Genomic DNA, 22,008 nt, shown 5'->3' with positions numbered 1-22,008 from the left:
TCTATATTCAGCTTCTTCCTTCATCTTACTAGACTGGTTTCTCGCTGCTCCTCGTCTCCCTCTCTCCTCTTTTCCTTTGCTTTACACTGTGCCAAACTTTCCGTTGCTGACTCTCTCTCTTCTCTGTATGTTGTGTGTGTGGTGTGGTGTGGTGTGTGTGTGTGTGTGATAGTTGACGGATATAAGCCGCCGCACCACTGAGCGAGCACAGTCGCCGTTCAGTTTGTAGAGGCACACCCCAAAACCCGCTCGTAAAAGATGACTGCAATCTGCAGCGTTCACACCTCGCAGGCCACTGAGTCGAATTATCGCTTTTCGTGTGAGTGGGAATCAGATATACATGCGGCCACATGCTGGCGTGTGATTGTCTTTGTTGGCTGTTACGTGTGTGCCGTCGTGTGTTTTGTTGTGTGCGTGTGCGTGTGCGGCGCACGCACGCGTCATACGTCTTCGCCTCGCACCCGCGCGTTGACGACGCTCTGCACCGCGCCTACGGCGCATGTGGGGCACACGGGCTTGCCGTTCTTCTCTCGAGGTCGCGCGTTCGAGATCTGCTTGTTGCACACCGCACAGATCACGCACTCCGGATGCCAGTGCTTCCTGTCGTGTCGTGTGTCGTGTTGTCGTGTCGCGTGTGCGGTGGTGTGAGAAAGACGACAGAGACCCACCAAAGATGATGAGAGGCGAACCTCAAGCAGTAGGCCGCCACGGCGGTGATGGGCTTCCCACATCCGCCGCAGATGCGCTGCTCCGCCTTGGGCACGTGCGCCGGGCAGTAGGCTGACCCCACCACCACATGAGAAGGCACTCGCTGATGGACAGTAGAACGTAGTAAAGATGGAGGAGTGGGTGTGTCGCACCCTTGCCATCAGAGTCGGTGGCGAACCCGCCGGTGATCTGCTGCTTGCATGCTGGAACGTTGGAAGAGCAGCATCAATCTCCCAATCCACTTTCCCGTCCAGCTCACCTCCCCCCTCGCACAAATCTAAAATCTCTCATCCTCTCTTCTTCTAAACGAGTACTAGCGAGGGCGGCCATACAGGAGCAGGTAAAGTGCTGAGGGTGCCACTTCTGGTCGAGCGCGCTCAGCACCTGGTCGCCAGCCTTGAATCCCTCCTTGCAGCCCGCACACGTTCCTTGCATCTTTTTATTTTACTCTCTGTCGTTGCGCTGCCCGTGAAAACTTTGTTGGCCCACACATTGCGTTCACAAGTCGTCCACGGCGTGGCCCTCTTGTTGGTGCTTGTCCCTCGAAGCCTTCGCGGCCGAGGGAAAGGAGGACGCCTTTCATAGCCCGTGACCTTCGTCGGAGTTTCCACCATCAAGGTCGCTCCGTCATACTTGATGCGGAGGACCAAACAACAACAAGGCAGAGCAGGAAGATGAAGATGGAGAAGGAGGGGGCGAGCCACAGCAGCGAGTCGAGCGCCCTCCTGTTGAGCAATGGGGTGGCGGCACACCACAAGTCTATACAAGAGCCCGACGCCACCGAGCTGGGCGTTGACAAGCTCCCAACTCCACACCACCACGAGGAGCGCAAAGTCACCCGGCTCGAGATGTGGATAGGTACCCCACCCCTTCCTCCCTTTCCGGTTTTTTTCCTTCCATTTCGTTTTTCGTTATTTGTTTTTCGTTTTCGTTCTTTTTAATTCTGGTGGCCGGTGCTAAAGGGCTGGCGCTGGGCTGGTGCAGACGCCCTGGCCAGCATCGTGGTCACGCTGACGATCCTGCCGCTGATGGAGATCCTGAACGCGCCCAAGGAGGAGCGCATCCTGACCATCGCCTTCCTGCTGTTCTCGGTGGTGTTGGGCTTCAGCTTCATGTCGCTGGTGATGACCAACACCTACCTGGCCTTCAACTGGTTCGGCGACCACCACGCCACCGACCCGGTGCTCTACGCCCTCGGGCTCCTCTTTCTCGCTTCGCTTTCGCTCTTTGCCTTCGCCGTGCAGAGCCTGCTCGAGGCCTACATCGACAGCTCGGCCGTCTACTTCTTCGGCGGTACCTTCATCGCCATCTACGCCTCGTGCTTCCTCCTCTTCCTCTACTGCCTGCGCGCGACCGACATTCGCCAGAAGGTGGCGCGCGAGTCGGCCGTCAACTATGAGATTGCGTTCTTTGTGTGCACCATCGCCACGCTGGCCGTAATGATGATCGTGAGCACATTCGTCAGCTCGGACTACCAGTCCTACGTCATGTACGGCGTGCTGGCTGCGCTGCTGCTCACCCACCGGGCCACGCGCACCGAGGCCAACTTCACCGCGCTCCTCCCGGGCGGCTTCCCCAAGGAGCGCATCGACGTCTTCACCGACGGCGTCTACGCCGTGGCCGTCACCCTGTTCCTCATCGAGATCAGATATCCCGCCGGCGTTGATGCTCGCGAGGCCATTGCTCTTGCCGTACGCGTGTGCGTGCGTGCGTGCGTGCGTGCGCGTGCGTGTGTGTGTGTGTGCGGCGCGGTGTGCGTGTGTGCGTGTGTGCGTGTGTGGTATTGACTGACAAGGCTTTGGTTGAGGTGGAAAACAGTTCCTGAAGGAGGAATGGCGAGCTGTCGCGGGCCATTTCGTGTCGTTCGCGGTGCTCGGGGTGCACTGGTGCCTGCAGAACTTCATCGCGGCCCATATCGAGCGAGTCTCGCGCACCATGTACGACCTGACCATGATCCACTGCGCGGCCGCCGCCCTGTTCCCCTTCACCATGAAGCTCGCCCTGCTCTGCGAGAACCCCGGTTGGGAGGTCGTCGCGCCCCTCGTCGTCTACTTCAACCTGTCGCTCTCGCAGCTGGGCCTCTGGCTTCGAACGCGCGGGACCATCAGCGACAAGCTCGCCAGCTGGCTCACGGGCGGCCTCATCAGCATCACCGTGGTGCTCTACGTGAGCTACGAGCTCTTTACAGCCCTCCATTAAAACTCCTTTTTCTCGCTTCGTCTTTCCTCGTCGCTTTCGTTTTTTACCAATAATGGATTAGAAATTAAAAAAATTCGGAGTTTCAGGGAAGGTCGCGACGTGGTTGGCGCGCGCAAGAAGCTGGTAGCCAATGGGAGACTATTCGTTGTGTTGTCTTCCGACTACTGCGTTAGGTGAAGACACGCCATTTGGGAGACACCTTGCCCCAGCAGGGCCTATTCATGCCCCGACACCTTGCACCATCATCAAGTTCGGCAGACCACACGTCGTTCTCATTCTCGGTTCCGGAGAAGAATGAAGGGTGCCGAGCTTGATGCGGCGACCACCCCGCCTCCCTCTGTCTTCACCAACGCCGGAGGGGAGCCTTCGCTTTCGCTTTCTTCCATCCCCGAACCACCAGGCCCGTCCAAGTTCGAGCAGCTTCATGGTAAAGCAGACGAGGAGGACCTTGTCTTGTTGTACAGACCCAGCCTCCGCGTCAGACTCCGAACAGCCCTTCACACCGCCGTCGTTTGGATCTGCGCCCTCTTCACCCTGCCCGACTATGTCACCGGCGGCTCCAACGGCGGCGGCGGCGGCGGCAGCGACGACCGCTACGCGCGTCTGGAGTGGGACGACATGGAGGAGGAGGGCTACAGCGTGGCCCAGGGCAAGGAGTTCGTTCTCCGGTTCGCCCGGGCCCTGGCCAACACCGACATGGCCACCCACAAGGTGACCGACATGTGCACCACCCTGGCCAAGTCGCTCGGCATCGAGGCCTCGTTCCTCGTGCTCCACTCGACCATCATCGCCTCCTTCCCCCAGCTCACTCCCTCCTCCTCTGCTTCTTCGTCGTCTCCATCACCTTCTTCACATTCTTCGCCGGCGCCGCCGTCGCCTCCGACCGACCACCGCCACCCGCAGCCGCTGGCCGCACCCCTGCTGGCCATGGAGCTCGATGAAGGTGGTGGCGATGATGATGGTGATGGGGAATTGGAAGAAGCCGATGGAGGTGGGCGTTCGTGGTGGCCCAAGCGAAAGCGAAAGCGCGACCGGTCGGCCTGGATGTCGTCGCACAGGTGGGTGGCGAGCACCCGGGGCCTGGCCAAGTCGGCCACGCCGGCCCAGCGGAAGCCGTTCACGTCCACCACCAACGAGCTCGCGTCGACGCAGACCCACATCATCCACACCGCGGCGGTGCGCAACTGCGAGATGATGCTCTACCTGGGCCTCCTCCGCCTGCGCCTCTCCACCGGTACCAACCGCTCACCACACCTGCGCAGACCGCACACGCACACACTCGCCGCACAAGCACTCACCGCACACGCACGCACGGGCTTGAAGGTAAGATGAGTTTGGGGCAGGCGATCGATGCGTTGGAGAGGATCGAGAGTGCGCCGCCGAGGTACCACCCGTTGGCGACGATCGCCAGCTCGGCCTTGACCTCGGCCTCCTGCATCACAGTCTTCTACGGCGGCGGCTGGGCTGATATCTGGCTCGCGCTGCTCCTGGGTACCACCTCCACCGCAAAAACACACCCTCGTATATATATATATATAAACACATGTTCGTCGAGTTAACATTAATATGTGGCGAACATGTTGTGACATAGGCACGATGGTGAGCACGGTGACGTACATGTGCGGCCGGCGGATGGGGATGCGGGGCTTCTCGGACTTCACCGCGGCCATTGTGATCGCCTTCTTCGGCTCAGTGCTGGCCTCGCTCCACGGGGGCCTCTGCTACCAAGGCGACCTCATCGCCGGTACCTCTGGTCTTTTCCTATTCTTCAGTGCGCGCGGCGACTGATCGTGTTGTTGTGTGCTTTCGCGATTTTAGCGTTGGTGTGGCCGCTCCCGGGCATTGCGATCACGGTGGCCATGCAGGAGTTGGCCGCGCTCAACGTCACCACGGGCGCGTCGCGGCTGGTCTTGAGCTACTTCGCACTCATTCAGCTGGGCCTGGGTACCGACTACTGTGCCAACAGTGCCAACACGGCCCTCTCTTGCCACCGCTAAAGTGGGTTCGTGGGGTGGGTCGACGCGCAGGGATTTCGATCGGCGAGACGGTGCTGGCCAAGGCGTGGCCGGGGGCGATCCCCAACATGTGCCACGATGTGGGACTGTGGGAGAGGTCCGTCCTTCTGCCGATCGCTTCTCTGGGCTTCTCCGGTTTGCTCAAGGTACGCTCCTCACAAACTGTTTTCCCTTCGCTCGTGCTCACCCGTCCCCGCAACCGCACACGCCACTCACATAAACACATAAACACACACCACATATCAGTCGCACCCGGTCCAGTACCCGCCACAGCTCATCATGGCCATCGTGTCCTACTTCATCAAGGTCGTCAGCCTCGAGTACCTCGAGTTCAGCGACGACAACGCCACCGCCATCAGCGCCTTCAGCGTCGGCATTAATGGGTGAGTCCTCTTCGCCGACCGTCCTGCGTTCTTGTTATCGTGGCGCCGTTGCTGATCATAACATGATCTCCATCGCCGACGTACAGGTAACCTGTACAGCCGATTCTCGGGCCACCCAGCCTACGCGCTCACCCTGCAGGCCCTATTCGTCGTCCGCACTGGTGGCATCGGCCTTCGCGGTACACCCAAAAGCTGCTCAGCCTGACGCGCACACAGGCCCTCAGCTGATTGTGTCGATGACCATGTGCGCAGGAATGCGGGCGATCGCTGCCGGCGACTTCATGGGCGGGCTCACGCTCATCTACACCATGACCTCGAACAGCTTTGCCCTCGCCATAGGTGCGCGCCTCCTCCGTTCGCAGGCAACTCAACTCTGCGCTGTGTGTTGACCACCGTCCTCGCAGGCTTGTTGGCGGCCAACATTCCCTTCCGCTTCCGCTCTCGCAACCGCTACTCCAAGTGGTGAGCGGCACACAAACTAAATAAATATAAATGTACTAAATGATAATAATAGAATATAAATGAGAATAATTGGGTAAGAGTTGGATTTGTTTGGATTTGTTTGGCTGTGGGCCAGGTTGTTGTTATTTGTTTGCTTCACGTGGAGGTGACAGGAGGAGCGGTGAAGTTGGCTTGGGTGTGGTAGTAGTACTGTGCCGCCTTGTCGATCGTGGTCTGCTTGCCCTCCAGCGCGCTTCCTGGCGATTGCCACCACCACCATCACACCACCACGTGAGTAAACGTTTACGTTAGTGGTGAAGAAGAAGATGGTGATGATGAAGATGAAAGAAAACGAGAAAAAGGTGAACAGCGACACGCACGCGTATTTACAATGCACAATGCAAAGAAAGCTGAGAGCGCTGCTTAGCTGAACGATCCATGCGGTGGAGGGGGCGGAGAAGTGAGCCGAGAGACTGAAGAAGAAGAGAAGAGAAGAGAGGAGAAGAAGGAGAGAAGAAACAAAACGACAAAGACGAACACAGATATGAGAGGAAAGAAATTGGCCCAACACAGAGGAATGAAGAGGATGATGCTATGATGAAAGAGAAGAAGAAGAAGAAGAATAAGAAGGAAATTTCATCTCTTGCGGGAGGGTAGAGTACCAATTTTGCGAATGTCGTCGCGCAGCTTTTGGAGGTCCTTCTTCAGTTTGTCGTTGCTGGGGTTCGACTGGAGCTTGCGCATGTACTCCTCTTCGATGTGCATGAGGCATCGGCCCAGCTTGTCCAAGCAATCCTGGAAATATTCCGTACGAGTCAGCAAGAAAGAAAGAAAGAAAGAAAGAAAGAAAGAAAGAAAGAAAGAAAGAGGTGAGTCACACGCGAGCAACGCCACACATAGGACGGGCGAGAGGAAACAATCCATACTGCAATGAACACCGCAAGAGCAAAGGGCACCTGATTTTTAGGTTCGAAGCGAAGCGCTTTGCGATAGTCGTCGGCGGCCAGGATGTACTCCTTCAGCGCCACCCACGCAGCCGCCCGTCGGGCGAAGGCCTGGCGAAGAGGGGTGAAAGTTGGTCACCTAAAGGTGTACGCGGTGGCGTAGAGCGCGTGCATACCTTGATGGAGGGCTTGCGATCAATGGAGGCCGTGCAGTCGGTGATTGACTCGTAGAATCGGTTCAGCTTGAGATACACCAGGGCCCTGTTGGAAAAGAACACCGCTTCTCTGTTGCGTCGCGATAGCACATATAGAGTGGAGAGATTAGCGAGATCACTACGAAGAGAAGCGGAACAGAACAAGAGAAAGTAGAGTACTCGGGGAAGAGCTTGATGGCGCGCGAGTAGTGGACCAGAGCCACCAGGTATTGAGCGTTCACGAAGGCGTCGTTACCCTGCGTAGAGCCACGTGTGAGCGAGCGCGGGGGGGGGGGAATTATATCGCGGGGCTGGGTGTGGCGTAGTAGGGTACCAACTCCTTCTCGCGCATGGCCTGCTCTTCGGCTTCCCGACGCGTGAGGGTCTCCAGGTCTGGAATGTAGGCGTCCAACGCCTCGCCGACTGGCACCAGGAGAGGAACGTCGTTCACGCTCGCCGGTGGTCGCAAACTGGTGCACACGTGACGGTAAAGTTGACGGTCAAATAAGTGAGATCCGCACCGCACAGCGACCAGCTGCCGCAGGAACAAGACATGCATGTAGCACACCACGGTAAGACGAGGGGAATCGCGCACTTGGTATCACCAGACTGAGGCGGCAGGACTCCATTTGTGCCTCTTTCTCCTTTCTTTGATGGTTGTGCCTGTTGGTGATGCCACGACGGAAACAAAGCGTAAGAGCTGGACAAATTGGAGGCCAGAACAGAAACATGCACGTGCCGGTTCCTGCCAGCAGCCAGCGCGCGCTCAATAATAAAGAGCTTGTGTGTGTGTGTGTGTGTGTGTGTGTGTGTGTGTAGCGGGTTACCTCAACGTCCAGGCCAACTAGCGATGTGTCCCCCATCCAATCGAGCACGCCTTTGTTCACTTTTATGTTCCTGTTGCCGATAAGAATAAGAATAATAATAGGGTCAATGTCTGAACGCGCAAGGTAAAAGAGAAGTTGCATACGATGCGTGGTACACGTACTTGGCTGTGGAGTCCTTCTTCTTCTGCGCAATCGCAGCGATGGTCTCCTTGGCCTTTTGTATCTTCTCGCGAAGAAAGGTGTTGCCCGGTTCGAGCTTGGACGCTCGCTCGAAGTCCTCGAACGCCTGCGTTATGCAACAGAGAGAGAGAGGCATGAGGACTGCGTGCGCACACATGAACGTCCACAGAGGGAGCTGCGCAAAGGCGATGCAAAGCGAGTGGAGGCGCACCTGTGTGAACTGTTGAAGGTAGAATCGCGACAGAGCACGACACACGTATGCTCGAAGGTAACGGCCATCGAGCTTGAGCGCGACCTTGCTGTCTTCCTCAGCCTTGGCAAACTCCTGTGCGATAGTACCATTAGGCGATTAGAGGCAGGTAATGCGAGCAAGAGAGAGAGAGAGAGAGAGAGGCTTGGTTGAGAAGAAGAGGTGTGTTGCCTTCAGCATGATGTGTGCAGCGGCGCGGTTGGTGAACAAGCTGACGATGAAGGCCGGATGTCGACCGTGAGTGAGGGCGATGGCGCGCGTGTAGTGCATGACCGCGGTGGCAAAGGCGGCCTTGAGGTATTCTTCATCCCCCTTCTTCTTCTCCGCCTTGGCATGCTCGTGCACCGCCTCGGGCTCCAACATCGCGCCTTGATGTGAAATCACAATAAACATTCAGAATGGTGGCGTTGAGAATAGATAAGAATGGCAGCGAGGATGGGATGGCAACACAATTTCAAATCGCCAAATGGTACCTGGATGTGGTGCTGGGCTGACAGCGGAAATGGACGAGCCCCCCTGCCCAGAGATGGGCTGCAGCGGCGGGGGCTGCGCCAAACCGCGGTTGGATTGCTGTACATCCGCCTGCGGCTGGAGGCCCGCTTGGGCTAGATTTGCGCTGTCGATTTTAATCAATGGAGGGATCGCTGATGGGGGCGCTGACCCATTGTGCAGCCCGGATGCAGCCGTTGATTCGGCACCGCCCCTCGCTCCGCTAGATGGGGTCGATTTCTTCTTCCCCTTCTTTGGCATTTGTCTCTGTTGGCTTGCTTGATCAATGAACAATCGTGGGGCTGGCTCTCTGGGAAAATGATTTCTTTTTCTATTTCTTCAAGGCAGCCACGCGGACGAACTGCGCTCCGCTCTGCTTCATTGTGTTGATGGCCTGTTCGGTGAGGCTGGGCACGAAGCCCCGTAGCGCGTCTTCGATGATGTAGACCGAGTGAGGCGGGAACAGCTGGACTGCATCCAGCACGGTATTCAGCACAGCCACGTCCGTGGCCACGCCTGAAGTGTGATCACACGACGCACTCATGTTCAGCCATCGGGGAAGCGTGTCACATCAATGCTTTGCAAAGGTACCGCAGATGAAGAGCTCCGTGATCTTGTGTCGTTGAAGGAGGTCATGGAGGCCCGTCGGGTTCCTAAGAATGTCGTGAAAGCAAGAGTAGGCCTCCGTCTCGGCCGGAAAGCCTTTGCGTACCACCAAATCATCGCCTCTACACCACCACCCAACACACCGTACCGATCGTGAGTAAGACTTGCACGGGGCAAGGGGACTGGGAGGAGTGGCCGCGGTAGCGCACCCTTCCTTCAGGCCGAGGCCGGGGTGGAACTGTGCGCCCCAAGTGTCTTGCACGCAGTGATCGGGCACCACCAGCTGAGTCCACTGGGGCATCTGCGTGCAGGTGTAGTGGTTGAGGTGAGGCCTCAGACATTTGAGTGAGGGAGGCAATGTACCTCGATGGTGGTGAGTATGGGCACGTCGGGGTGAACGGAAGAGAAGGAGACATGGTCGCGCGGGTGCCAGTCCTGCGAGTAGACCACCAGATCGAAGTAGCCACTCTCCCGCAGAGCAACCACCAGCGGTACGACCTCCTCGCCACCGGGCACCGGCTGTCCAGTGCAAGTGCCCTCAAGTTAGCGCACTTGGCAGGTGCGGGGGGGGGGCAGCAAAAAACGTGGTACCAGAGCGCCCTTGGGGTCGCAGAAGTCGTTTTGTATGTCCACCACCAGCAGGCCACGCTTTGACGTCATGAGTGAGGTTTGCACGTTGGGCGGTGTGGCGCGGAAGCGGTGTAGTCGATGGCGCGGTCGGAAGGAAGAGCTCAAACAGGAGGATTGCGCACCACTGCGGGAACGAACAGGAGAATTGTTTAGACTACACCCAACGGCGACAGCGCAAGACTGAGCCCAACGGGACGAACTCGAAGCCGCCCTCGAAGTTCTAGATAGACCAGAAGCCGAGCACCTTACGGGCCAAGAAATAGAGCTGCGGTGGCCACTGCACCTCACTCTTACTTTGACTACTTCCCTCTTCACTCCCCCTTTGCACATAACGCACACACGGCCACCATGAACGGGGTGGAGGAACAACAACAAGACTTGGTGGATGGTGGACGGGCGATACGGCTGTCCGTGGGCACGGCACGGACGCTGCCGGCGGTGCTCGAGGAGCAGGCCAACAACGAAGGGGGCGACCGGCCGCTTCTGCTGCGTGATGGCCGGGTGGTGGCCACCTACGCCTCGTTCCGTGCCGGCACCCACCGGCTCGCCCCTCGCCTCGCCCGTGTTCTTGCGTACGCCTCCATTTATATGTATTTAATAATAACATATGTTATATTCCTTTTTAGTCAAAATAAATTATTTTATTGGATCGAGATTTCTAGATATAAATATCAAGCCAACATATAATGCAAACAGGACGGAGGAAGGGAGTGTGCGGGACATGGTGGCGGTGGACGACAGCGGCAGGAGCATGCGGCGGCCCATCGCCGTGCTGTGCGCCAATGGGCCGCCGCTGTTGGAGCTGTGCATGGCGGCCTGGTACATTCGGCGGCCGGTCCTGCTTCTGCCCACGAGCGCCACGCTGGACATCATCGCCGACCTCATCAACCTGGCCGAGCCCCTGGTCCTCTTCCACGGCGGGCCTGCAGGCCTGGACCACAACAGCGGCCACAACGAAACTGCAGAGGAAGAACAGAAAATGCGCACGGCGCTCACCGAGCAGATGGAGACGCTGGCATCGACCATCAGCCAGCGCTGCCCGCAGCTCAAGCTGGTCGCCGTGACCGACGGTCGACTCACCCGCGCGGTCGCGGCCGAGGAGGAGGGGTCGACTACATTCGCGTACGAGCAGCGCGAGGGCGAGGAAGACGAGGTGTGCTGCGTGCTGTCGACGTCGGCCTCGACCACGGGCACCTCGGTCAAGGCCGTGCCGTTGACCCACACCAACCTGCTCTACAGCTGCGTGAGCCGCAATCACCTGTGGAGCGGCCACATCGACGACCGCGACCGCGTGCTGGGCTGGCTGCCCATGTTCCACATCATGGGCCTCCTGCTCGACTTCCTCAACTCTGCGCTCTACTGCGGCGGCAGCTACGCCTTCTGTCCGCTCAGCGCCGACCTGCCCCGCGCACTCATCAGGTACCAATTATCAACCTCGCGCGACGGTCCTATTTCCCCTGACTTCTCTGATTACACGGCAGAGGCATACAAGTGCATCGACCAACGCTGCTGAGCACAGTGCCGTGGATGCTGGCCGAGTGGCGGAAGCGGATCGAGGCCAGCTCAGCGAAAGGAGCAGAAGAAGAAGGAGAAGAGACGCTGGAGGCGCTCCGGTCGCTCAAGGCGCTGCTGACCGGCGGCGCGCCGATCGCCGACGACCTGGCGCTGTTCTTCGAGACCTGCGGGGTGCGGCTGTTCCAGAGCGAGGGTATGACCGAGTGCAGCGGAAGCCTATTCACGGGCCACCCGTCCGACACCTCGTTCCGCACCCTGCGCATGCACCCGTCGATCGCCTACGAATGGCTGCCGGTCGACCCGGGCCTGATCGAGGGCGGCAACGGCGGCGGCGAGCTGGTGATCGTCGCTCGCCGTCAGTCACGCCCGGCTATCTCAAGAATGCCGCGGCCAACGCGAAGGCCTTCTACTGGGCACCGCCGGTTGATGCTGCACCGACCGCGGCGGCGGTGCGTAAGTTCCGCACGGGCGATGTGTTTCGGGTGCTGCCGGGTACCCAGGGGCGGTGCGTCGAGTATGTGTGCCGGGTGGACGACCTGCTGAGTCTGTCGACCGGCGAGAAGATGAATCCGATCGCCTTCGAGCAGCGGCTGCGACTCCACGCGGTCGCCGGAGCTGCGCCTACGGAGCTGCCCCTGGTGCGCAACGTGTGCCTCATCGGCCGCGGAATGCCGATCGCCTTCGCCGTGATCGAGCCCGACTACGCGGCTGTCGACCAGGCCTTCGCTGCGGCGGCGGCCCAGTCGACTGTCGAGGCGTGGCTCGAGGGAGCCCTGTGGCGCGCGGTGGCCAAGGTCAACGAGGGCTGGAACGCGGCCTGCCGCGTCCATCGGGCCGCAGTCATTGTGCTCGGGCGGCACGACGAACCGCTTCCGGTGTCGAGGAAGAAGCTCGTCTATCGCGTACTCGCCGAGAAGCGGTTCGCCGACGAGCTGAAGGCCCGGACCGCCCTGATTCTGGGCAGATCCTCTCCTACGCCGGCGACGAGGCCCGACGCCGAGCGCACAGCTTCGCAGCTCGGGGCCAGGCGGACTAAGACGCTAGACGCCTTGCGCGAGTGCCTGGCCCAGGTGCTGGCCGTACCCATCGCCTCTCTGAGCAGCGCCACACTGGAGGCCGGTGCCGGCGGGGTGGACGACCAGCCATTTGCCTCGCTGGGCCTCACCTCGCTCCTCGCGGCGCGCCTGGCCGGACAGGTCACCGAGCGATTCGGGGTCGAAGTCACGGCCGCCACGCTCTACACCCACATCACCCTGGACCAACTCGCCACGTTTGTGCTGACGTCACGCACTGGAGCCACCACCCTCGAGCAGCCGAGCGCTGACCCGCGCGGCAGCGAGTCGTCGACAGATATCGAGCCCGTGGCCATCACAGGCATGAGCTGCCGATTCCCCGGCGGCGCCGACGACCTGGAGAGCTACTGGGCGCTGCTGAAGGGCGGCGTCGACGGCATCACCGAGGTGCCCCGCTCGCGGTGGGACATCGACCAGCTCTACGACCCCGACAGCGACGCCCCGGGCAAGATGCACACGCGCCGGGGCGGCTTCGTCGAGGCCACGGAGCGGTTCGACCACCGCTTCTTCGGCATCTCGGCGCACGAGGCCAAGATGATGGACCCGCGCCAGCGCGTGGCGCTCGAGCTCGTGTGGGAGGCGCTCGAGTCGGCCGGCATTCCCCCGCGGAGCCTGGCCGGGTCGCGCACCGGCGTGTTCGTGGCCCTCATGGACAGCCCCTTCCAGGAGACCCTGCTGGCCGTCGGCCCGCCCGACCTCCAGTACGGCACCGGCGGGTCGTCGAGCGTCGTGGCCGGTCGGCTGTCGCACTTCTTCAAGCTGCGCGGGCCGTCGATGACTGTCGACACGGCCTGCTCGTCGAGCCTCGTCGCCATCGACGCCGCGGCGCGGGCCATACGCTCTGGCCAGTGCGTCAAGGCCATCGTGTGCGCCGCGCACGCCGTGCTCACACCGACGTCGAGCGTGTTCCTGTCCAAGGCGCGCATGATCAGCCCCAACGGCCGCTGCGCCACGTTCGACGCTGACGCCGACGGCTACTGTCGCTCCGAGGGCTACGGCGCGATCGTGCTCGAGCGGCTGCGCGACGCGGAGGCTAGCGCGCGGCCCGTGTGGGGCCTGCTCTGCGGTTCGGCGGTCAACCACAACGGCGGCACCTCGAACGGCATCACCGCGCCCAGCACGCTGGCCCAGCGCGAGGTGCTAGCGGCCGCGCTGGCCGACGCCGGCCACCTCGATCCCGCGCGGGTGTCGCTGATCGAGGCGCACGGCACCGGCACGCCAGTGGGCGACCCGATCGAGATGGCGGCCCTGGTCGACGTCTACGGCAAGCCGCGCTGGCACGCCCAGCAACGGGCCAATGGCGGGCAGCTCACTCCGCTCGCTGTCGCTTCGGTCAAGACCAACATCGGCCACGCTGAGCCCAGCAGGTGCATTCCTACATTCTTACATTCTTTACTATGTTGCTGACGAGTCGGTGGTACCGTGCAACGCAACAGCGGCATGGCCGGTGTGATCAAGGTCCTACTGGCAATGCACCACGGGGTAATACCGCCGCACATCCACCTCGCGAAGCTCAACCCGCTGATCGACCTTCGCCCGGCCGAGGCCAGTCTCTACAATCCCACCGCGCCCGTGCCATGGCGGCCCGACTCCACCGAGGCTCAGCTCTTCGCCGGCGTCTCGTCGTTCGGCTTCGCCGGCACCAACGCCCACGTCATCCTGGCCTCCCCTCCTCGGTCGGCCACGGCCACGGCCGCCACCGCCTCGGCCCCGTGGACAGGTCCCTTCGTGCTGCCCTTCTCGGCCACCAACGCCGAATCGCTCCTCGGCCTCGCGCAGCGACTGCTCCGGCACTGCGAGGGCGCCATCGAGCGCGACAATGGCAGCGACGCCGACGCCCTGCGCCGCTCGGCCGCCGAGCTGTGTCTCACGGCCGCCCTGGGCAGGACTCATTTCGGCGCCGCCGGCATTCGGGCGGCCGTCGTGGGCCGGGACATCGACGAGCTGACCACGGCCCTACGCGCCTGGATCGCGTCTGCCGAGGCCGGGCGCAACCCTGCTGTGCCCCCCGTGTCCAGGCACCGCGCCGCCGCTCAGCCTCGCGTGTGCTTCGTGCTTGCGGGCCAGGGCTCGCAGTACGTCGGCATGGGGCGTGAGCTTTACGAGTCGTGCCAGGTCTTCCGCCAGGCCCTCGACGAATGCGATGCGGCGTGGCGCGAGGTGAACTACACGCTGCTCCCGCGGCGCGCGGCGGCGACCGACAGCGACGATCTACCGACCGTGGCGGCATCGCTCGTACGGCTGATCTACCCAACCACCGACGACAGCACCGACGAAGCCGAGGCCGCGCTGGACCGTACGGCCAACTCCCAGCCAGCGCTGCTGACCTTTGAGTACGCGCTGGCGCGGCAGTGGCAGGCCTGGGGCGTCGAACCGGCCGCGCTGACCGGCCACAGCCTCGGCGAGATCGTGGCCGCGGTCCTCGCCGGCCTGCTCAGCCTGCGCGAGGGCCTGGCGCTGGTGGCCTCGCGCGGGTGGTGGATGCAGCGCTGCCCCGGTGGCGGGGCCATGGCCGCGGTCTTTGCTCCGCGCGAGCAGGTCGAGGCCCTCATCGCTCGAACCAAACGCACCGACACCGACAACGACGACACCGGGCGCGTGCTGGTCTTGGCTGCGGTCAACGGCCCCACGAGCGTGGTGGTCTCGGGCGACCAGCGGTCGGTGACGAACCTGCTGGCGCTGGCCGAAGCCGCGGACGTCAAGGCGCGAGCCCTGGACAACGTCCACTCGGCCTTCCACTCGCCCCTGCTCTCGGGCGCCGTAGACTGCTGGGCCGCCGAGGCCGAGGCCTGCCAGATCTTCGCGCCGTCCACGGGCGACGACAACGACAGCGGCGCGCCCGAAGTCATCAGCACGACGACCACCACTGCACTGTCGCGCCGGGCCGCGCGGTCCATGCCGCATTGGCGCCAACACGCCATCGAAGCCGTGCTGCTCTGGCCAGTCGTGGCCAGCCTGCTCGCAGAGCGGTCACAGTCCGGTGAGCCCATCACGGCGCTGCTCGAGATCGGCCCGTCATCGATACTCACATCGCAGATACGGCGCGCCCTGCCCACGCTCACCACCTCCGCGGCTACCGCCGCCACGACCGCAACCGCCACCAAGACCGTGGCGTCGCTGGTCAAGGGCAGGGACAGCCGCACGTCAATGTTCGATGCCCTGGCCCAGCTCTACGCGGCCGGTGTCGATGTCGACTGGGCCGCCGTCTACGCCGACCTCAGGCGCGCGAGCCCCGACCTGCGCATGATCGCCGCCCCGACCTACGCCTTCCTCCCGACCCACTGCTGGGCCGGACCCGCGCTCGTGGCCGGTAGTCGCGGGACTAGGCCAGCGCCAGAGACGTCGACTCCCGTAGCTGCGGCTCGGAGCTGGTGGTCGCCCCTCGACAGGCCCAACATGAAATACGTCGACTGGGCGTGGGACTCTACCAACGACGCCGAGCTGGTGCCGCTGCGCCAGCACGAGTTCGACGGCCGGGCGGTGCTTCCGGCGGCCGCCATGCTCGGTCTCCTCTCATCCTCAACATCGCTCGCCGGCAATGCGGGCGACTCTCAAGCGTCGTTGGCCGGGGTGGCGCGGCTCTCGATCCTGTCGCGCGTGGAAATACCGCCGACGCCGGCCACCGACGGTGTGTCGACGACCCCAAGTCTGCGGCTGCAGCTTGCCTACGACGCGGACAAGGCCGGAGCGTTCGATCTCTATCTCGTCTTGCGGCCCGGCGACGCGCCGGTCAAATGCGCCGCCGGGCAGCTGGTGGTTGGTGCCGATGTCGCGCAGCAGCAGCGCTCTCTGGCGCCGACGCTCGCCGACGCGAAAGCGCGGTGCCAGCGCAGCATCGACGTTGGGCTCCTGTACGACAACCTTCACGCCGGCGGCCTGCACTACGGCCCGCTCTTCCGCTGCGTCCGAGCGCTGTGGGCCGCTGCCAAAAGCGAAAGCGAAAGCGAAAACGAAAGCGAGCTTCCGTCGGCTCTTCTCTCTCGCATTCAAGTGCCCGAGGACCCGATGGCGCCCAGCACCTCGGCCGTGCCGCCGGCGTGGGTCGTCGACGCGTGCTTGCACACGGCCGGCGGCTTCTTCCTGGACGACGAGCCCAGGAGGACGTTCCTCCCAATCGAGTTCGAGGGGTTCCGCCTGCAGCGTCCGTTCACCGTCAAGCCCGGCCAGTCGCTGTGGTGTCTGCACCAACGTGTCCTCCCCGCGGCTTCCGAGGACTACGACGCCACACTCAACACAGTCCAGGTAACGGTGTTTGCCGACGACGGGCAGGTGCTGCTCACGATCGACAAGTACACCTCGAAGGAGGTGCGGCCCGAGTCTGCGGCCGGCCGGCTCGTGTACGACATCGTCTGGGAGGAGCTGCCTCTCGGCCCAGGCATCGATGTCGAGCCCCTCACTTCGATCGAACCAGAACCCGGATATATCCTGCTGGCCTTTGTAGACTCGCAGGGCACCTGTCGGTCGGTCCTCGACGAGTTGCAGCGGTCGCGCACCACACACTGCGTGCAGCTCCGGCAGGCCGCAGAGTTTGCGGTGCGGCCGTTGGCCAGTGAGTCGCTGTCGCTGGAGATCGATCTACGCCCCGACGCAAGCGAGGACTACTCGGCCGCGCTCGCAGCGATATTCCGACACTTTAGCGGTTCACCCGCCCAGGCCACGCCCGTGCGCGTGCTGTTTGGCTGGGCTCTCGACATCGGCGTCGGGCCTGAGGCCGACGTGGACCTCATCGCCGCCTCAGCCCGGGCAAGCGGGTCGGCCCTGCTGCTGCTCCAGGCCCTGGCCACGGAGAGTCTGCACCCGGAGACCTCGATCGTGTTCCTGACCCGCGACGCGGTTGCGGCCTCGGCTGCGGCCGTGAGCGGTCCGCTGGACCTGTCGCCTATGGCCGCGGCGTCGGCCCAGGCGAGCCTCCAGGGACTGGCATCGGTGGCGGCCACCGAGCTGCCCGACGTCAACATCACCGTGGTGGACTTGGACTTGGACCAGTCGGGCTCGAGCGGAAGCGCGCAGACATTGGCGCGCATTCTTCAAGGCGCACAGAAGAACTCGATAGTCGGCGCAGAGGACCGCTTGACGATCCGTGACGGCCAACTATACGCCCCGCGATTGACACGCGTCCCGTCTTTTCCCGCGGCCGCTCAGCCCAGGTACACACGACACACACGACAATCACGACACGACCGCAAGCTTGCTCATCTACCGCTTTTCGGAGGACCAGCGCCGCAAGCTCGGGTGAGAACCGGGCGGTGGTGATCACGGGCGCCTTCGGCGGGGTGGGCAGGGAGATCTGTCGGCGGATGCTCGCCGCCTCAGGGGCCGCGGACCACGACCGCTCGGCCCTGTTCCTGGTCGGTCGCCACCCGCCCGCAGACCCCGCGGCCTGGGCGGCCGAGCTGATAGAGCCGCGGCCCGCCGAGTCCCTCCCGGCGCCGGTCCAACACTCCGCCGGCCTGGCCCAGCTGCGGCTGCCGGGCGGGCCTGACCTGTGGTTCTGTCGGGCGGACGTGAGCCTGTCGGCAGAAGTCGACGCGTTGTTCGCGGCCATGGTCGAGGCGATGTCAGCGCCAGGCACGACGACGCAGCTCGAGGTGCACCACTGCGCGGGCCTGCTGCGCGACGGCCTGCTGGTGGACCTTGCCTGGGAGTCCTTCGCGGCCGTGATGGGTCCCAAGGCCGTGGGGGCGTTCAACCTGCTTCGCGGCTGCCAGCGGCACAACCTCGCGCTCCGCTCGTTCGCCCTCTGCTCCAGCATCACCAACGTCGTCGGCACCGCTGGCCAGGTGCGCACCCACCGTACACGCTGGACCACCCCTCCGACCTCTGAGCTTACGAGTGTCGTGTCGTGGTGTATTAGGCCAACTACGCGGCGGCCAATTCGATGGTGGAGTGCATGGCGGCCCACTGTAGGCGCGCGGGCCTGCCGGTGCGGGCAGTGTGTTGGGGTCTGTGGCGCGACATCGGCATGGCCTCGACGAAGAAGGAGTCGAAGCGATCGGCGTCCGTCGTCAACTCGGGCGGGGTGCGCGTGCTGCCCATGGAAGCCGCCGACGCCCTCGACGCCTTTGAACTGCTCGACACCTCCGCCCACCACTCGACCGTGGCCATCGCCGACGTTGCGTGGAGTCGACAGCAATCCGCCGGCCGGCCAGCCAGCGTGTCCCTGTGGAAGCGCTTCACTTCGGACCACGCCCACGCCTCCCCGGCGCCAGCGCCCGCCGTGGAGCCCGCTGCACTGACCATCGAGGCCCGGCTGCATGGGCTTGTGTGCGAAGTGCTGGCCCTTGGACACGACACGGCCATCGCTGACGATCTGCTACTGGCCGAGTTGGGCTTCGACTCCATGAGCGGCATGGAGCTGCGCGGCGCGCTGGCCCGCGACGTGGGCCTGTGGCTCCCGCTCAAGACCTTCCGGTCGCCCACCAAGGCCTCCATCCTCGCCGCCTACCACAAGACCGCCGCCACCACCCAGCCGACCACGACCGCCGCTGTGTCGACGTCGACGTCATCACGGCTGCCGACAGTCGACGCTTTGCTGACATCATCAGCGACGCCCAACACCGCATTCTCGTCCAAGTGGCTCGACTTCATCGGAGGAAATGTCAAGACGGCGACCCTACGCGTGGTGTGCTTCGGCGACGCCGGCGGCGACCCGGCCAACTTCAAGTCGTGGCTCTCCATCATCGACACGACGCGCGTCGAGGTTTGGGCGCTCCACCTGCCGCGCCACACGACGCGTGCGACCGAGGACCCGTGCCCGTCGCTCCCCGCCGCCGCCGCGGCCTTCATGGCCGAGGTCTCGCCGTTCCTGGCCGACAAGCCCTACGCCCTGTTCGGCCAATGCATTGGCGCCTACTACGCCCTGCGCTTCACCGAAGAGATGCGCAATGCGCTGCGCCGCCGTGATGACGTGGCGATGGTGACCGATGCTGACGTGGCGCCGGTGGTGACGCTTCCGGTGGCCATACTGGCCAGCGCGTGCCCGGGGCCGAGTGACCTGGAGGTGCTGACCACCTACACGCGGCGGCCGACCATGTACGAAGGGCTCAAGGCCCTGTCGCTGGCCATCGGCTGGAGCGAGGAGGAGTGGGAGCGCTTCGCGGGCAACGCCACGCTCTACGCGGCGCTGGTGGCCGACGTGAGCATGGCCGGCATGGAGTGCGGCCTGACCGAGGCCGACCCGCTCGAGGTGCCCATCACGGCGCTGCTGGGCGAACTCGACCCGGTAGTCAAGCGGCGCCACGTGGCGTCGTGGATGGGCGTCACGAGCCGATCGTTCGCGCTCGAGTGGCTGCCCGGCCAGGGCCACAACATGCAGTTCGAGCCGCCGCTGGTCGAGTGCGTTAACCGCGCGCTCCTGCGTCTGGCCGACAGCGCCAGCCTCCCTGACCGCTAAGGGTCTAACACGTGCCATTGGCTCCCATTGGTCGGTGGCTTACGTGTTCGGCCAATTGTGTTTCAGCACTTTTTGTTCGACCAACGAAATTCACGGCTTCAAACTCAGTGGTGCGGTGATCTGCTTCAAGTGGTGTGCGGGGCGACACCAGCGCCTTGAGACCAAGGGTGAGCCATTACCGCGGTGCAGAACTGTTCACTTATAGCTCCGGTTGCACTCCACATGGTGGTCTGTGTCTATGGGCTTAACTGTTGCGGGGGTCGCAAGATCCCATTGTTCTGTTGGTGGTAGAGGGCCAGGGGTGCAACCAGTGCACTTTCTCTCGACTGGGCCACCTCACCTGTACCCGTCGACCACCTATAAATTGTTCACCACTCGCTCACTCCATTCTTCACTCAACCAACCAACACACCTTGCGCTACCAACAACCTCTACAACCCTCAACCATGAAGCTTCTCTTCTGCTTGACCGTTCTTGCCGCCCTTATCTTCTCCTGTGCCTCTGCTCGTACACATTCACCACATCTCCAACTGCTATCCTGGATGCACACAGTACACTAAACTCAACACAATTCATACACTCAACCGAACGCACGACAGAGAGTTGCACGGCATCGCTCAACCAGACGCGCCAGGCCTCGTGGGTCGACTCTGAGCAGTTCCCGCGCTCCCTGTGGACCGTCGAGATCCGCAACACGGGCCAGCAGGCCGTCACCAACGTGCTCCTCTCCATCCAGGGCTCCATCAACCAGATCTGGGAGGTGGTGCTGGTCAACGACAGCCTCTACCGCCTGCCCGATTGGCGCCTGCAGGTGGGCGGCATTCCGGCGGGCCAGAGCCACGTGTTCGGGTTCATCGTCAACAACAACAGCACGGCGGCGCCCGTGTCGCTGGTGAGCGTCCAGTGCGGCAACGTCACCGTGCCCTCGCCTTCGCCCTCGGCCTCTGCCTCGTCGGTGCCTTCGCCCTCGGCCTCGGCCTCTGCTGCGCCCAGCCCCAGCGCTGGCGCGAGTCCCAGCTCGAGCCCGAGGCCCAGCCCGTCGGGCGGGTGCTCGCTCCTGGCGTCGCAGGTGGCACGCTCAGGCGCCGGCGGGTCGTGGAGCGACAACTCCAATCGGTTCCAGATCTATGACATCACGCTCAACAACAATGGCGCCAGCCGCTTGACCCAGGCCTCGCTCACCATCGCCATCGCCGCCGACCAGGCCATCGCCCAGTTCTGGAACCTGGAGCGGGTCGACGCCACCAACACATTCAACATCGAGAGCTTCCTGCTGCCGGCGCCGGGCGGGTCGCAGTCGGGCCTGGGCTACGTGCTGCAGACGCCGCTCAACTCCACGTCCGACGGGTCGTCCATCGGCGCCGTCAACTTCCGCTGCTGATGAAAACGCGCCCATTGTGATGGTGGTGATGGCCACGAGTACTCCAACCGCACGCGCCAACGAAGCCACCCGCCACCTCCTCTAAGGGCCGATCTCTGCCTCAAGCGAGCATACCATCATCTTCTTCATGATGGCTCACCGTCCGCTTCAATTTGTTGTTCTTTGTTTTTCCCTTCAACCAATGCAATTCTTTGCCCTTTATCTTTCCCTTTACCAGCATCAAACCAGAAGAGGGAGCCCGCGGCTTCCCAATCTTGTTGCAAGATAGCGCCCTTTACCAGTTCATCAGACAAGCTACGATGACTCATCGCCCTTCTTCCACTCGGATTTCCAGCACAGAGCCGCCCCCCTCGTCTGTGAGTGACCCGCAGACATTCCAATCTGTCAGCCCGTAGCGCACAGCACATTCCTCGGATTCCACAACAGATGGTTTGTGCGGGCGCGACCTCACGCCGAGGTGTTCGTTGAGTTGGCGCCTTGGCAAGCAAGAAAAGAAAGGTGAGGTACCACAGGAGTTCGGCAGTCGTAGGTGCAAACAGCACTTCACCTGATTGGTCATGACATCGGAATGTGCCACACATTCATGTGGTTTTGCCCCCTTATTGTCTGGTTTAGTAGGCGTTTTACAAAGGGGGGCAGCCAAGGTCTCGGACGGGAAGAATGATCGGAATGTGCCACCGTTTCGCTCTTTTTCTCCGAAGTCGCCCACAAAGTACAGAGGTGCTTTATCAGCTGTCTTTTTGTTTTCATCCATGAGCGCCCAACACACCTACATGACTT

At 62.5% G+C, this 22,008-nt stretch overlaps 6 protein-coding genes and 1 pseudogene across 6 annotated transcripts; 4 read left to right on the top strand and 3 right to left on the bottom strand.

Annotated features, from left to right (window-relative positions):
• Window positions 1-330: 330 nt before the first annotated feature.
• Window positions 331-731, bottom strand: ACA1_377730 (uncharacterized protein; the record flags this gene model as incomplete). The annotated part of the gene is made up of 2 exons (XM_004337623.1): window positions 331-600; window positions 690-731. 2 exons carry the CDS (start codon window positions 729-731, stop codon window positions 331-333), a joined length of 312 nt encoding a protein of 103 aa, XP_004337671.1.
• Window positions 732-1,388: 657 nt separating this feature from the next.
• ACA1_377720 (uncharacterized protein) lies at window positions 1,389-2,907 on the top strand (the record flags this gene model as incomplete). The annotated part of the gene is made up of 3 exons (XM_004337622.1): window positions 1,389-1,566; window positions 1,693-2,399; window positions 2,527-2,907. The coding sequence occupies 3 exons, from the start codon at window positions 1,389-1,391 to the stop codon at window positions 2,905-2,907; spliced, it is 1,266 nt and encodes a 421-aa protein (XP_004337670.1).
• A 294-nt stretch (window positions 2,908-3,201) lies between these two features.
• On the top strand, window positions 3,202-5,771 carry ACA1_377710 (uncharacterized protein; the record flags this gene model as incomplete). The annotated part of the gene is made up of 9 exons (XM_004337621.1): window positions 3,202-4,141; window positions 4,231-4,398; window positions 4,499-4,651; window positions 4,726-4,851; window positions 4,935-5,068; window positions 5,196-5,305; window positions 5,405-5,484; window positions 5,558-5,644; window positions 5,710-5,771. The coding sequence occupies 9 exons, from the start codon at window positions 3,202-3,204 to the stop codon at window positions 5,769-5,771; spliced, it is 1,860 nt and encodes a 619-aa protein (XP_004337669.1).
• Window positions 5,772-5,902: 131 nt separating this feature from the next.
• On the bottom strand, window positions 5,903-8,504 carry ACA1_377700 (tetratricopeptide repeat domain containing protein; the record flags this gene model as incomplete). The annotated part of the gene is made up of 11 exons (XM_004337620.1): window positions 5,903-6,003; window positions 6,409-6,541; window positions 6,703-6,801; window positions 6,867-6,975; window positions 7,065-7,141; window positions 7,219-7,354; window positions 7,480-7,547; window positions 7,712-7,781; window positions 7,873-7,997; window positions 8,148-8,216; window positions 8,358-8,504. 11 exons carry the CDS (start codon window positions 8,502-8,504, stop codon window positions 5,903-5,905), a joined length of 1,134 nt encoding a protein of 377 aa, XP_004337668.1.
• A 457-nt stretch (window positions 8,505-8,961) lies between these two features.
• On the bottom strand, window positions 8,962-9,896 carry ACA1_377690 (isochorismatase family superfamily protein; the record flags this gene model as incomplete). The annotated part of the gene is made up of 5 exons (XM_004337619.1): window positions 8,962-9,146; window positions 9,222-9,358; window positions 9,446-9,537; window positions 9,600-9,755; window positions 9,828-9,896. The coding sequence occupies 5 exons, from the start codon at window positions 9,894-9,896 to the stop codon at window positions 8,962-8,964; spliced, it is 639 nt and encodes a 212-aa protein (XP_004337667.1).
• Window positions 9,897-10,214: 318 nt separating this feature from the next.
• On the top strand, window positions 10,215-19,847 carry ACA1_377680 (annotated as a pseudogene).
• Window positions 19,848-20,293: 446 nt separating this feature from the next.
• ACA1_377670 (carbohydrate binding domain cbm49 protein) lies at window positions 20,294-21,228 on the top strand (the record flags this gene model as incomplete). Its single annotated transcript, XM_004337618.1, has 2 exons — window positions 20,294-20,354; window positions 20,447-21,228. 2 exons carry the CDS (start codon window positions 20,294-20,296, stop codon window positions 21,226-21,228), a joined length of 843 nt encoding a protein of 280 aa, XP_004337666.1.
• Between the last annotated feature and the right edge of the window lie 780 nt (window positions 21,229-22,008).

This window comes from Acanthamoeba castellanii (assembly GCF_000313135.1).
Source record: "Acanthamoeba castellanii str. Neff unplaced genomic scaffold scf7180000084711, whole genome shotgun sequence".
In the NCBI taxonomy this organism is placed as follows: domain Eukaryota; phylum Discosea; order Longamoebia; family Acanthamoebidae; genus Acanthamoeba; species Acanthamoeba castellanii.
Note: the sequence above shows the minus strand (reverse complement) of the source record. Positions and strands in the feature narration are given on the sequence as shown.